This window comes from Somniosus microcephalus, unplaced genomic scaffold, assembly GCF_052327205.1.
Source record: "Somniosus microcephalus isolate GS21.2 unplaced genomic scaffold, FLI_Smic_1.0 unresolved_chr9, whole genome shotgun sequence".
Classification (NCBI taxonomy): domain Eukaryota; kingdom Metazoa; phylum Chordata; class Chondrichthyes; order Squaliformes; family Somniosidae; genus Somniosus; species Somniosus microcephalus.
Genome location: NW_028225187.1, coordinates 25,471,575 through 25,486,658, shown reverse-complemented (window position 1 = coordinate 25,486,658; position 15,084 = coordinate 25,471,575). Strand labels below are relative to the sequence as shown.

General features: G+C 41.9%; 1 protein-coding gene across 1 annotated transcript in view; it reads right to left on the bottom strand.

Annotated features, from left to right (window-relative positions):
• Positions 1-1,012: 1,012 nt before the first annotated feature.
• Positions 1,013-15,084, bottom strand: part of LOC147084953 (Fc receptor-like protein 5) — a 66,705-nt gene continuing 52,633 nt past the window's right edge. The window contains exons 14-18 of the mRNA XM_085979386.1: positions 14,668-14,698; positions 11,743-11,834; positions 9,696-9,761; positions 9,259-9,290; positions 1,013-3,446 (exon numbers count right to left, since the gene is read on the bottom strand). Of these exons, the coding sequence (XP_085835512.1) occupies positions 3,309-3,446; positions 9,259-9,290; positions 9,696-9,761; positions 11,743-11,834; positions 14,668-14,698 (359 nt within the window). The 3' untranslated portion in view covers positions 1,013-3,308. The remainder of the gene's footprint in view (positions 3,447-9,258; positions 9,291-9,695; positions 9,762-11,742; positions 11,835-14,667; positions 14,699-15,084) is intronic.

Here is a 15,084-nt window from a genome sequence, read left to right as displayed (position 1 = left end):
TCTGTTTCTATGTTGCTCAATTAAGCTGCATGTCACCTGTTTCAGATGGGTGTACTGAATGACTAGAAGCTGCCCAAGCGAATATAGCATCCCATAACTATGTCACTGTCGCGGAGGAGGTGGGGGTTGCAGGTAGATGACGACGTGAAATTCGGAGGCCTGACGCCCATTTTACACCGGTGAAACGAGGGTCAGAGAGTTGACATTCACCCACAAAAATACGCTTTGGCATGGAAGATTTTCAACTTGGCACCGGGTCATAAAACGTGGCTGACCATTTCCTATTGTTGGACAACTCAATTAGGAAGACAGTAAAGAAAGTTGTACTCTTCAGCTTTGGAGGTTCGAAAATTAGATGGGAAAACAGATAGACAGAGAAACAGACTGACACCGCCCATTATTGAGCAACTATTGTACTAAATATTCTTGTTGCTCTCTTAGTTTATTTTTCATGTTTGTCTTATTGTGTCTCAGAATGTTTTTTGATTAAACATAGAAACAAATAAGATAGGAGCAGGAGTAGGCCATTTGGCCCCTCGTGCCTGCTCCGCCATTCAATGAGATCATGGATGATCATCCAAATTCAGTACCCTGTCCCTGCCTTCTCCCCATATCCCTTTAGCCTTAAGAAATATATCTAACTCCTTCTTGAATATACTTAATGTATATGCCTCCACTGCCTTCTATGGTAGAGAATTCCACAGGTTCACTACTCTCTGGGTGAAGAAATTCCTCCTCATCTCTGTCCTAAATGGCTTATCCATTATCCTTAGATAATACTTTTACATAAATACGGAGTGGCTTTGGTGCAAAGATTCGTGAGAAATCTGGAAAACCCTTGTTTTCTCCTCTGCCTGTCTCACTCATTGGGGGAGTCACCAGTTAATCACCGACAGAGAGGTTATGTGTATTCCCCAGTTTTCGAATAAAGCCGCGGTATTTCTGCCTTTAGTCAGCAGGAGGTTTGGTGAAAATCTGTGTGGCTAGGCGTACATGTGACCAACAGACCATGTTTCTTTACAATTAGTTTTATTACAATAAAAATATTACGCCCTTTGCATTGCGATATAAGCGATTGCATCTTATCATGTATCATTACAAGATGTTCTCATTTGATATCATGAGTCATCACAGCAATATGGGTTTGAGCACAAGTAAACAACACTAATATACCGTGTGATAGATTATAACCATTGCCACCTGAGCACCGAAGCAATATCTGTCAGGCAGCAGACCAGTAAGAGAAAACCGCCTGATGTACGTTCTCTAGAAATGAAAGGAAGGAATATCCGATGGGTTATGTAAGAGATGGAACAGTACCATTCAGATTTAACGTCCTGAGGTCTACCCAGCGAATGCTAAATACCCTGCAGATGGAAAGTTATTAATTCCCTCACTTTACAGAGCATATTTGTGTGGCTAATAGAGAATGATAGAGATTTTAATTTTGGGCGATAGAGCAAAATGGGTGATATTGATACATGCCTGAATTTCCTTTGCATTGATCTCAATGTAAGGCCATAGTGGAAGTTCTGTTGAATAGGCAGCCAATGCGGCAGCACTCGTTTTACAACAGGCCCACGTTTAAAATTACCCCTAGAGCCACTAGGGCTAGAAATTTGTTATATCCAAGGAATGGGCAGTGTTTAGATTACAAATGGGTAAGTAGCGCCACCTAAAAATCGTCTAGGATGCACGCAAAATTCGTCCTCAGTAAAATGATTGTCTTCATGATTCACGTCTAAAACGCCAAGCTCATTGGCGTTACACTGAAAGTGTGGACCAATATCGTGGGCAGTCTAAATGCAATAATGATTTTCACCGGCTGTTATCACTGCTTGAAGCGGAGGTTTATTGGCACTGCAGCACATCATTCGCTGCATTGTTGGTCGTGCCGCTGCCTCAAAAACCACAATAAAAAGAAGTATGAGAAGTAGAACATAATTATTTATCCAGATGGCAGATTGCCGCCCCAGAGAGAGAGCCAGAGTTTTACCGATGAAGCTTTGGAGGCATTGGTTTTAGCGGTGGAGAGAAGGTAGGCACTCCTGTACTAGGCAACTGGCAGGAGGCCCTTGACATAAGGCTGCTGGACTATGTGGAGGAAGGTGGCACACTACGTCACGGGCAGCACAGTGCTACCCTGGAACAACACCCAGTGCAGGAGGAAGTTTAAGGAACTCACACGTGTGGTCAGGGTGAGTGAAGTCTTCAACAAATGCTACATACCACAATCTGCATCGCAAGCTTCACACACTGCTCAGTACACCACACCCCCAGTACTCTCCCACCAGCAGTCTCTGCCTAGCAACATTCATACCCAAATGTCACACCTTGCACTCAATGACAGCTATTCAACTACTGCAGGGACATGGGCCATTAGTTATTAGATTTCATTTACTATGTTTCATAAGTTTATAGGGAAATTTATTAAATGTGTTTGGAATATTTTGTGGTCTTTCTTATTTCACCTTTGTGACTCGGAGGACGCTGTAATATAGCATTACCCAGGGATTGTTTGATGGGGATGTGGTGAGATACCAGCTTCTGGGGTTTCATTCATGTGAACTGGAGTCTGATGAGGCAGTCACGGACAGCCCAACCAGAAGGCTGATTATCTTACTGTCTCCATTCCCTCCACCTTAGATCCTGGAGGGCGTGGTCCACTGCCAGTACAGCCCCAATGACTTTTAGCAAGTGTTGCAGGTTGATCTTTTCAGAAATAATTATGGAGCTTTGTACTTGCCACAACATTCCCTGATACCAAAGAACATTGAACATTGAAAATTGGCGCTAACGCACGGAGCAAGCCACACAAATTTCTCCATGTAAATTTCTACTGGGTTATTCCCTCATTCTTCAGCCATTTGCACCATTTCCCCCGGGGAAAAGTGATCTACCTGAGACGTTATGGAGGAAAGAAAGAGCCCTGATGGATTTTGAGGGCCAGAGCCCCTCCTACCTCGGTGCACTTATTGCATGAGAACACGGAAGTCCTAATTACATTAAAATGTAATATATTACACATTCGATTACCGTGCTCATAACACCACCAAAACCACATGTAGGATTCTTCTGCACAATATAAACTGCCAAAAATGCGACATGATACCCCTTGCAGTATAAAGCCCTGTTAGAGTAAAACATACTGGCTGGGCACTTTAATTTGAATGTTACTTGCACACGGGCTTCTGTGCACAATGACCTAACCGGCCATCAGAGGTCAGGTTATTTGCTCAGCACAGGAGTTGATTGAAGTTGCCGTCATTGTTCAATTTAATTCTATACTTTATCTTCCCGCTTCGCCCTTATTTCCGCGGAATGTTTTCATAGACATTTGTATCACAGCCTTCTTCGATTGGATCGTCTTCCAAACTGGCTTCAGTGTTTGCATGGTTAACTGCGGCGTATGTGACATAACAGTCACTGGGATCATTCTTTTCATCCTGGAATTAAAGGATATGGGGTTGAAATTGGTTACGGGTGGTGGCGCACAGCTGGCGTAAAGGAATCAGTGTTTTTTTCAGTGGAAGGGAAGTCGGGAGAGGTGGATACAGCAAACGACACAGAGCTGGGTGGGCATGTGTGCTGTGAGGAGGAGGCAGAGAAAATCCAGGATGATTTGGACAGGTTGGGTGATTCGGCAAAAGCATAGCAGATGCAATATAACGTCGATGAATGCGAGGTTATCCACTTCGGTGGCAATAGATTGGGAGACGGGGAATTGCAATGAGACCTGGGTGTCCTTGTGCACCAGTCGCGGAAGGTAACGATGCAGGTGCAGCAGGTGGTTAAGAAGGCAAATGGCATGCTTGCCTTCATAGCGAGAGGGGTTGAGTACAGGAACAAGGATGTCTTGCTGCAGTTATACAGGGCCTTGGTGAGACCACATCTTGAGTATTGTGTGCAGTTTTGTTCGCCTTATATGAGGAAGGATGTTCTTGCCATGGAAGGAGTTCAGCGAAGATTCACCAGGATGATACCTGGGATTGCAGGAATGACGTATGAGGAGAGATTGGGTCGATTGGGTTTGTACTCGCTGGAGTTTAGATGAATGAGAGGGGATCTCATTGAAACTTATAAAATTCTGACAGGACTGGACAGACTAGATGCTGGAAGGATGTCCCCGATGGTCGGGAATTCCAGAACCAGGGGTCACAGCCTAAGGATAAGGGGTAGGCCTTTTAGGACAGAGATGAGGAGGAATTTCTTCACCCAGAGAGTGTTGAACCTGTGGAATTGTCTACCACAGAAGGCAGTAGAGGCCAACACATTAAATATATTCAAGAAAGAGTTGGATATATTTCGTAAGGCTAAAGGAATCAAGGGGTATGGGGAGAAAGCAGAGACCGTATACTGAATTTGGATGATCAGCCATGATCGTATTGAATGGCGGAGCAGGCTCGAGAGGCCGAATGGCCTACTCCTGCTCCTATCTTCTATGTTTCTAAATTTCTATGTAACAAAGGGCGGAAAAAATTGATGGGCGTTGTGTATAGACCACCAAACAGTATTGGTAATGTAGGGCACAGTATTAATCAAGGTGCCATGGTCAAGGATGTCACTGCGTGGCTGTAGGACATTCTGAAGTGGGACGGTCAACAGCCAGAGGTCGTGATACATATCAGTACCAACTACATAGGTAGAAAGAGGGACGAGGTCCTGCATGCAGTACATAGGGAGCTAGGAAATATGTTAAAAAGCATGACCTCAAAGGTAGTAATCTCAGGATTACTCCCAGTGCCATGTGTTAGTGAGCAGAGAAATAGGAGAATAGAAAAGATGAATGTGTGGCTGGAGTGATGGTGTAGGAGGGAGGGATTTACATTCCTGTGCCATTTGGACCGATTCTGGAGAAGGTGGAAGTATACAAGCTGGACGGAGTACACCTTGGCAGAACCAGTACCAATATCCTCGCAGGGGGATTGCTAGTGCTGTTGGAAGGGATTTAAATTAGTTTGCCAGGTGGCTGGGAACCAAATTGTGGCCCCAGAATGGAGGGGAACAAAGCTGGAAGTGAAAGTTAGGAAAATAGTCAGCAAAACTGGTAGGGAACAGAAAGAAAGGCCAACAGTAAAGGGCGTCAAAGTGCAGAAAAAATTAAACAGGCAAAGTTGAACGCACTTTATCTAAATGCACGTAGCATTCGCAACAAGGTGGATGAATTAATGACACCAATAGAAGTAAATGGGTATGATATAATTGCCTTACAGAGACATGGTTGGAGGGTAACCAAAGCTGGGAATTGAATGTTCCAGGATATCAACTTTTTGGAAGTCAGGTAAAAAGGAAAATAAATGGTGTAGTGCTGTTAATAAGGGATGAGATCGGTACGGTAGAGATAAAAGTCTTGGCTCAGCAGATCGTGATGTAGAACTGGAATCATTTTGGGTGGAGTTAAGAAACAGCAAATGGTGGTAAAATTGGTGGGAGTTGTTCATATCCCACCAAACAGTAGTGCTAATTTAGGGCACATTATCAATCAAGAAATTAGAAGAGCATTTAACAAGGGCAATACGGTAATCATGGAGGATGTTAATCTACGTATTGACTGGGCAAATTAAATTAACTCTAATGGCGTGGAGGATGAATACTTGCAATGTATGCAAGATGGTTTCCTGGATCAGCATATGGTGGAACCAACCAGTGAACAGGCTATTCTGAATCTAGTACTGTGTAAAGAGAAAGGGCTAATCAATAATCTTGTGGTAAAGGGGCCTTTAATGACAAGTGACAATAATATGATAGAATGTTACGTTAAATTTGAGAGTGATGTAGTCCAATCTGAAACTAAGGTCTTCAATCTAAACAGAGGAAACTACAAGAGTATGAAGGACAAGTTGGCCATGGTAGATTGGGAGACTATACTAAAAGGTATGAAGGTGGACATATAATGGCTAACATTCAAGGAAATAATACCAAATTTGCAACAAACATATGCCTCTAGGGCATAAAAACCCAAAAGGTAAAGTGATCCAACCATGGCTAACTTAAGAAATTAAAGCCAGTATTAAGTCAAAGGAGGAAGCTTATAAAGTTGCCAGAGAAAGCAGCAAGCCTGAGGATTGGAATCTTTTTAGAAATCAGCAAAGAGGGACCAAGAAATTGATAAAGAAAGGGAAATCGGAAGATGAACACAAACTAGCAAAACATATACAAACAGATTGTAAACGTTTCTATCGGTATGAGAAAAGAAAATGACTGGCGAAGGTCAGTGTCAGCCCTTTGCAATCAGAGACGGGGGAATTTATAATGGGGAATGAGGAAATAGCAGAGAAATTAAATACATACTTTGTTTCTGTCGTCACATGGAAAGACACAAAAGAAACTCCCAGAAATACGAGAAAACCAAGGGTGTGGCGAGAATGAGGAATTTAAAGAACTTATTATTAGTTAAAAAAAATGTAATAGCAAAATTAAGGGGAGTACAAGTCGATAACTCCCAAGGACTGGATGACCTACATCCTAGGGTTTTGAAAAAGGTGGCCATTGGGTTAAGGGAAGCATTGGTTGTCATCTTCCAAAATTGTATAGATTCTGGAACGGTCCCTGCAGATTGGAGGATAGCAAATGTAACCCTGCTATTTAAGGAAGTAGGGAGAAAGAAAATGGGGAACTACAGACCTGTTAGTCTCACATCAGTAGTTGGGGAAATGCTGGAATCTATTATAAAGGATTTAATAACTGGGCACTTAGCAACTAAGAGTAAGATTGGGCAGAGTCAACACGGATTTATGAAAGGAAAATCCTGTTTGACAAACCTATTGGAGTTCTCTGAGGATGTAACTAGTGGAGTAGACAAAGGGGAACCGGTAGATGTGGTGTATCTGGATTTTTAGAATGCTGTCGATAAGGTCATAAACAAGAGGATGGTGAACAAAATTAGGGCACATGAAATTGGGTGTAATATACTAGCATGGATTGAGAATTGGTTAAAAGACAGAAAACAAACAGTATGGATAAACGGGTCTTCTTCAGGATAGCAGGCTGTGACTAGTGGGGTACTGCAAGGGTCGTTGCTTGGGCCCCAGCTATCCACAATCTATATCAATGATTTGGATGAGGGGACTAAATGTAACATTTCTAAATTTGCTGACGATACAAAGCTAGCAGGCCGTGTCAGTTGTGACGTTGATGTTAAAAGGCTTCAAGGGGGCCTCGACAGGCTCAGTGAGTAGGTGAGAACTTGGCAGATGGAATATAATGTGGATAAATATAAAGTTATCGACTTTGGTAGAAAAACAGAGAGGCAGAATATTTCCTAAATGGTTAAAGTTTGCAGAATGAAGATGCTCAAAATGACCTGGATGTCCTTGTACATGAGTCACTGAAAGTGAAGGTGCAGGTGCAGCAAGCCATTAGGAAAGCAAATTGTAAGCTGGCCTTTATTACAAGAGGATTTGAATACAGGAGTAAAGAAGTCATGCTCCAATTATATAGTGCCTTGGTGAGACCACACCTGGATAACTGTGTACAATTTTTGAATCCTTACCTAAGGAAGGATATATTTGCCATAGAGGGAGTGCAACGAAGGTTCATGAGATTGAATCCTGGGATGACGGGACTGTCGTATGAGAAGGGATTGAGAAAACTAGGTCTGTATTCTCTTGATTTCAGAAGATTGAGAGGGGATCTCATTGAAGCATACAAAATTATTACAGGGCTTGATAGGGTGGATGCTGGGAGAAGGTTTCCCTTGGCTGGGGAGTGTAAAACCAGTGGCCACAGCCTCAGGATAAAGGGTAGGCCATTCAGGACTGAGATGAGAAGAAATGTAATCACACCGAGGGAGGTGTATTTTTAGATTTCTCTACTCCAGAGGGCTGTGGAGGCTCAGTCATTGGGTATATTCAAAACAGAAGTCGATATATTTCTGACTAGGAAGGGCATCAAAGCATATGGCTGTAGGGCCGGTGAATGGTGTTGAGGCAGAACATTAGTCATGATCTCATTGAATGACAGAGCAGGTTCATAGGACCAAATGGCCTTCTCCTGCTCCTATTTTATCTGTTCTTATGAATGGCCAATTCAATATCGCCCGATTTACAGTATGATCAAAGTTACTGACAATGAATTGGCTGAGCTCACTCAGTTCCACTTAGGATGCTTCTCTGCGTTTACTTTTACAGTTAAAAAACATGTTAAAATGGTGGAAAGGAATGCAGCAATGAGGAAACCTCCGACTAAATTTAAGCAAGAGATGATTTGTTTTATTCATTCACGGGACATGGACCTCGCTGGCAAGGCCAGTATGTGTTGTCCATCCCTACTTGCCCTTGAGAAGGTGGTGGTGACCCACCTTCTTGAACCGCTGCAGTCCGTATGGTTAAAATCTTTTTGTAGCGGTATGGTACAACTGAGCGGTCTGCTAGGCCATTTTAGAGGGCTCATAAGAATAAACCACATTGCTGTGGGTGTGGAGTCACCTTTAGGCCAGACCATGTAATGATGGCAAATTTCCTTCCTTAAGGACATTAGTGAACCGGATGGGTTTTTACGATAATGTCATTGTCATCATTACTGATATCAGCTTTTTATTCCAAATTAGTTTACTTAACTGAACTTAAATTCCCCAGCTGTCAAAGCAGGATTTGAACTCATGTCTCTGGATCAAAAGTCCAGGCCTATGGATTACTAGTGCAGTTGCATAACCATTATGTTACTGTGCTAATGATTTCAATAAAGCGTAGGGGGAATAAAACTGCAATGATATTTATCATTCTGTAAACAACTGGCAACTGAATCTTTAAAATAATGGTCGGGAATTAAATTAAGATTCACTTCTACCTCATTGGGGTGGAGAAAATATTTTCAGTTTAGGGGCAACCTTTGCAAAGAGTGATGTAGATTTTACAACTTACTGCCCGGGTATAAAACAGGTTGGATCGGAACCGCTGGATTTAAATTTTAATTCAAATCAATCCAAGGTAAATTTGGGCGGTATCTATTATGCGTGTAAGATGCGTAACGCCCTTTTTACGCCCAATAATCAAGCTGAATATTTGCCCTAATGATAGAGAATAATCGACATCGGGGGTAACATTGCTCTTGGGCAGTGGGACCATAACGGGTGACAGCGAATATGCTGCTTGCTTCACATCCCAGCCGAATCCCTTTTTTGATAAGGGGCTGTGTTTCAATTGGGCCATTGCTATAATTAATGGTCGATGCTTTACTATAAAGCACAAGGTTAGAAATCTACCCACATCGGTTGTATGTATTTATCAGCTGCATCTTACCCCTCTAAAGATAACTTACCAGTTTCCCTCCTGAGGCACCACCATCGTTATCTGTAAATAAAGCAGATGCATTATAAAGAGAACAATCTGGGCACGTTGCTGAACAGAATTAGATGAATACAGCCTAAATCAGGGGTAATTTAATCTAACCCATCCTGGCGGCAAACTGATCGGGACAAATTCTGGGTTTACACCCAATGGACTTTACTCTCCGTTATCGTAGGAGGGGAAAATTGGGCGCAATTGAAAACCAGCCTCTGACCAGACCCCCGTCCATTTCCGGAAAGGCCGAGTTAGATTAAAATTACCCAATTAAGTGTTAGTACCCAATGCGTGATAATTCACAGTCCGAGTGTTGCGTCCCCACTTTAGCAAGAACAGGAATATCCCAACATTATCCAGAACTGTGATTATCATCTCCCTTAGCAAAAGCTGCGAACAGTTGACAGAATTTACCACAGTCTCGTGACTTTCTGATGGTGACCTCGGAATACACTAAATCGGCATCAGTTTTGGTATCACCTAAACAAAAACAGAAGGAGAAAAAATGGAAATATGGATTAATTAAGATGGATTAAAATAAAGACGATACAGATGATAGATATATAGAGAAAGATAGAGAAAAAGAAAGGGAGAAATAGATATAAAATACATAAATTTCTGGAACATATACATATATATATATATATATATATATATATATATATAGATAGTAAAATAGATGAAAGGATAGATAGAGAGGTAGAGCGAGAGATAGGGTGTTAGAGACATAGAGAGAGAGAGAGAGATAGACAGACAGACAGACGGATACATATTTAGAGAGATAGATACATAGGTAGATAGTGATAGTTAGATAGATAGATAGATAGAGACAGACAGAGAGACAGATACATGGATAAATATTTAGAGAGATAGAATGATTGAAATAAATTAATCGATAGCAATAATAAACTGAGACAATAGTATTATTATTATGAATATAGTGCATATGATTAGAACATGTCATGCCCATCAGTTTACTAAGGATGATATCTAACAATTAATTGTATAGCTTTGATTTTAATGGACAATATTTGCCAGATGTACACGTTATTTGCCTTCAACTATATCGATCGACGTATATTAAAAAATTGGTTTTTTCATTGCAGTTTATTCCAACATTATTATTCAGGCCAATTACGATGCTCCGCATAAAAGCTAGATAAAAACCAGAAAAAGGGAAATTTTTGTGCAGCTTCTAAGGATAAAAATGATATTTAAACGGTGCCAATAGTGTTTCTGACATTTACAAATACTGATATCGTGGTACCAGTCCTATAACGCATCAATCGATTAAGACCCTTCCCAGATAACTTCTCACACACCGAAGACAATCGCTACCCTCATAGTAGTTATCAAACCCTATGAGATATACAAATTCCCCCAGCCAAGTAACAACGTCTTCTTACCTTCCATTGGCTTCGTGCCTTGTACTACACTGTAGATTACCTGATCAGAAGTAGAAGTTGTAGAGCGAGAAAAGAAACTGTGCTCAATGACATAGTTAATCAAGGAAGCAGTTAGATACCAGGCCCATCCTACAATTCATGATTGGAAATTTACTGCTGTGTTCACTGCTTTTAAATTGAAACAACTAATTAACCTGGTCAATACAATGTTACACAGTCCCGTGAGCAAAGGCATGAAGTGGCTTGGTCCCAGGCCACGGGGCTGGGCTGAGTTGCTTGCTTGTAAATGGGCTGACGGTGCGTAGCACAGTTGGATTCATTGTCCCCAGGTCATGCACCCGGATTTCAGCGAGAGGTCCACAAACTACAACCTATGCTTGGAATGTTTTTTTGTAATGGTGGGGAGGAGGCAAGTCCCCATCTCAATTTAGGACTCAAGATATTGTTCATTATATCTGATTGTCCGGCTCCTAGATTAACGCTTTTGGACCAGCACCCAGATGGCCAACTATCAATACCGCCAAAGAAAGAACCGTCAGCTACAGAAAAAGAAGAATGTGAAGAAGTAGAGGAAATAATGAATTCAAAATTAAAAGATAATGAGGGGTAGCTTTTTGTTTTGGCGTCAGAGCAGTTAGCATCACCTGCAAAGAGCACAGAGAGCTCAGTCTGCTGGGGCAACAGGAACATCCTTTACATAACCCACCAGCTTTTCTTTCCATGAATTTGGTTCTATCGGACCGTGCCAACCTCCGCAAATTATTTCCCTTCCTATGCTCGATCCACGCGATGCTTAATGTCCAGGCAATAAGATGTAAATCTAAACCTAGCGTAAGCTGAATGGATGCCATGAAGAAAGCTAATATCCATGAGCGATTTCCCCGTCCCGTCGCAAATTGGTGGAATATCATCGCAAGCCATGCAGAAACGGCCGTTTCTCCGACGTTTTCACCGAATTTGCGCTGAAGTTACGGTGGGATGCCGGGAAAACATCCAGGAACATTTTATCGCCAAAAATCTACGATATATTGTCACATGCATCAGTTCGTGCTTACCGGTATTTCGCGCTGATCCCACAACTGCATACTCGAAATTGGTCAGAGATGTTTCTTCATTCGAGGGTTGACATCCATTTCCAGTTGCCTCCCTTTGCACAAAAATGTTCTCACATATGAAACATTAATGGATCAACACCTCAAATCTCACTTTCAACAAACTGTTCCAAGATCATAGAATCATAGAAACTAGCAGCAGTAAGTTTACAGAAACACTTTGAAACCGCAATCATGCTTAGTCCTTGACCCCCTTGTTTTTGTCCGCAGCTCTGTTAGGTCATCATTGTCAAGTAGCGGCCCAAATCTCCTTTACAATTATTGATGGAGTCAGCTTCCACCACCTTTTCAGTTAGAGCGTTCCAGATCCAGACCATGCTGTAATTGATTAAAAAATCTCCTCATCTCCCCTCCAGCTCTTTTTGCAATGATATTGAATCTGTGACCTTTCGTTATTGACCCACTCGGCAGAGTGAATCGTTATTTTATCTCTATCTACTCTATCAAAACCTCTCTTCATCGTGAAAACCTCTATTAGGTCACTTCCTAACCTTCTGTGTTCCAAGTCCTAATTTCACAACCTCTCCTCATAAATAAAGCCCCTCATCTCTGGTAACATCCTGTAAAACTGCTCTGTACCCTTTCTACCCCTTTTTCATCTTCCCTGAAATGTGGTGCCTGAATTGTCCAGCTGAGGAATTAGCAGTGAATAACAAAGTTCGAGAATGTTTTCTTTGCTTTTATATTCTATGCCGCTATTTCTAAACACAAGTGACCCATAGGCTGCTTTGAACAGCTTATCAAATTCCCTGCCAACTTTCAGGATTCGTGCTTATGCGCACCATGGTCCCTACTCATCTACACATTTCAAAATCGTCTCATTTATTTAACATTGCTCAAGAAATTCGGGTCCCCACGGGTGAGTACACACGGGGTACTCACCTGTAAGCGCAATGGAAGCGCCGGTTTCATGCATGCCCTGCCCATGCGCAGGAAACCGGCACTTCCAGTCCCCTGAAAGAAGGGGTTCAGAGGTGGAACGCGTGCGCCGGAGAGGCAGCGTGTGCGCATCGATTTTACGTTTTTTTTGCAGGTTTCTCAGGGAGGGTAAGTCTCCAGGCGTTACACTTTTAAAAAGCAAGCGCAAGGCCTGCATTTAACAAGGTAAGTGGTGAATTAATTAAAATTAAAACATTTTCTCCACAGTTTTATTATTTTTATATACTTTAAAGAAAGGTAAGTTTATTTTTAGCCCCGTTAGAAAATGTAATTTTTTTTTTCAAAAAATTATTGTTTAAAATCGTTATTTCATGTTATTTATAGAAATTTTAAAAATGTGATTTTTTAAAAATTCATTTGAAGTTTTAGTGATGTTTTGCGGCTTATAGTATTTATAGGTTTGACAGCTATTCCTGTCAAACTTATGAATGAAGCATTCCCTGCTACCATTGGCTCTCCATGGCGCACGTGATCCAAGGGGACGCATCGAACTAACTGCACCCCTAAGGTATGCAAGCACTGCGCGCCGGCAGTTGGAGGAGGCCCAGGATCGGAATCTCACGCGGGCCCACAGCTCAACGGCCGGCGCGCAAGGTAAGTTCAGGTCGGGGGCTTGCGCCCATGGGAAGCTACCGACCCTAATTTCTGGGCCATTGTCTTTCCATATTAGTTCTCCAAAATTGCATCACTTCACACTTCTCTGCATTGTACTCCATCTGCCCTGCTTGCGCCCAATTAACCATCCCGTCTATGTCACTATGAAGACTACAACTATGATCATCGCTATCTACGACCTGGCCAAGTTATGTGTCACCTGCACATTTCACAATGATGCTCCCTACATCTTTGTCTTGGTCGTTTATAAAAATTACAGCGAGTAATGGACCCCAAACTGACACTTGGGGAACATTACTGCAAACTGCCTCCCAGTTTGATAAACAAACATCTACTACTACCCACTGCTTCATTTCACTGAGCCAAATTCCGTATCCATACCACCACGTTCCCCTTAATCCCATGGGCTTCCATCTTCTTAATAAGCCTCCTGTGTGGCAAATTGTCGAATGCATTCCAAAAGTCCATGTGTACAAGATCTACTGCTCCACCTTCATCAAAGTGCAGAAGCAGAATAAAGTTTCATTTGGAGAGGCATGGCTTAATCAAAGAGATCGAGCATGGATTTCTTAAATCGTATCTGACTGACTTGAATTAATTTTTCAATGAGGTAACACGGAAGGTTGATCAAGGTAGTGCAGCGGATGTTTTATAGTGAAAACTGGTCCCCCGTGGCGCGTGGGTCAATTATCAGAGGCCATTGAGTCAAAATCATTATCAAAAATATCTAGAGGGGAGACGAGGAGAATTTTTTTACTAAGAGTGTTGTTGCGATCTGAAACGCTCGACCCGAAAAGGTGGTGGAAGCTGTTTACCCCAATAATTTTAAAACAGAGTTGGACAGGTACCCGAGGATGAGCAAATTACAGGATTACGAAGAAAAAACTTTGATGGGGGACTAACTACGGCTGCTCTTTGAAAGAGCCAGCACAAGCACGGCGGGCCGAATGGCCTCCTTCTGTGCTGCAAGTTCCTCTGAATCTCTGATTAACGGTTACCAATAACATCCCCAACACTGATGTTAAGCTGACTGGCCTGTTCATGAAATAAAAAAGCAAAAACTAAAATAAAAGAATAATTTAGCTCTTATATACTGTAACCGTCTCAAACTGAGCTATGTCAGAGGTGAAATTTGAATTGGGCAGGGAGGCAAATCTGGGCTAATCGCACCTGCCGCCCATATACGCCCCGTCCGATATTCAGTTCCATTTGGGGCGTATAACTGGTGGCATTCTTGCCCGAGAGGAATTTCACCCCTTCAGTATATTTATGGATATAATTACTACTTACTAATATAAATATTTACACACTTACCCCTGTGGCTGTGAAACAATTGAGGAATTGTCTGGATAAAATAGGAAGAGACATACTTCAGCAAGTTGTGCAATAAATATTGCGCTCCTACTGCCTACAGTTGTCTTGGATTTCCTTAAATAATCTCTAAACAGCAAACATGTTCTATTAAATTAATTATAAACTCTGACAAACCTGCATTTATATCAATCATTACATAAAACAGAGCACGAATGCAGAAAGAGCGTCCGGAATTCTTTAAGATATCACCAAGCATTACAATTCCGCTATCAGGTTTCAAATTCTCTTACTAACCATGTGCCAGTTGTTGTTCTGCCCCTTGCCCAGATTTATACCTCTCAGAATGGTATAAGGGGGAAAATTTCCTCAAATCAGATAGCTGAGTTCATGATCCGAGCTTATCTTTGTAAAGAACTC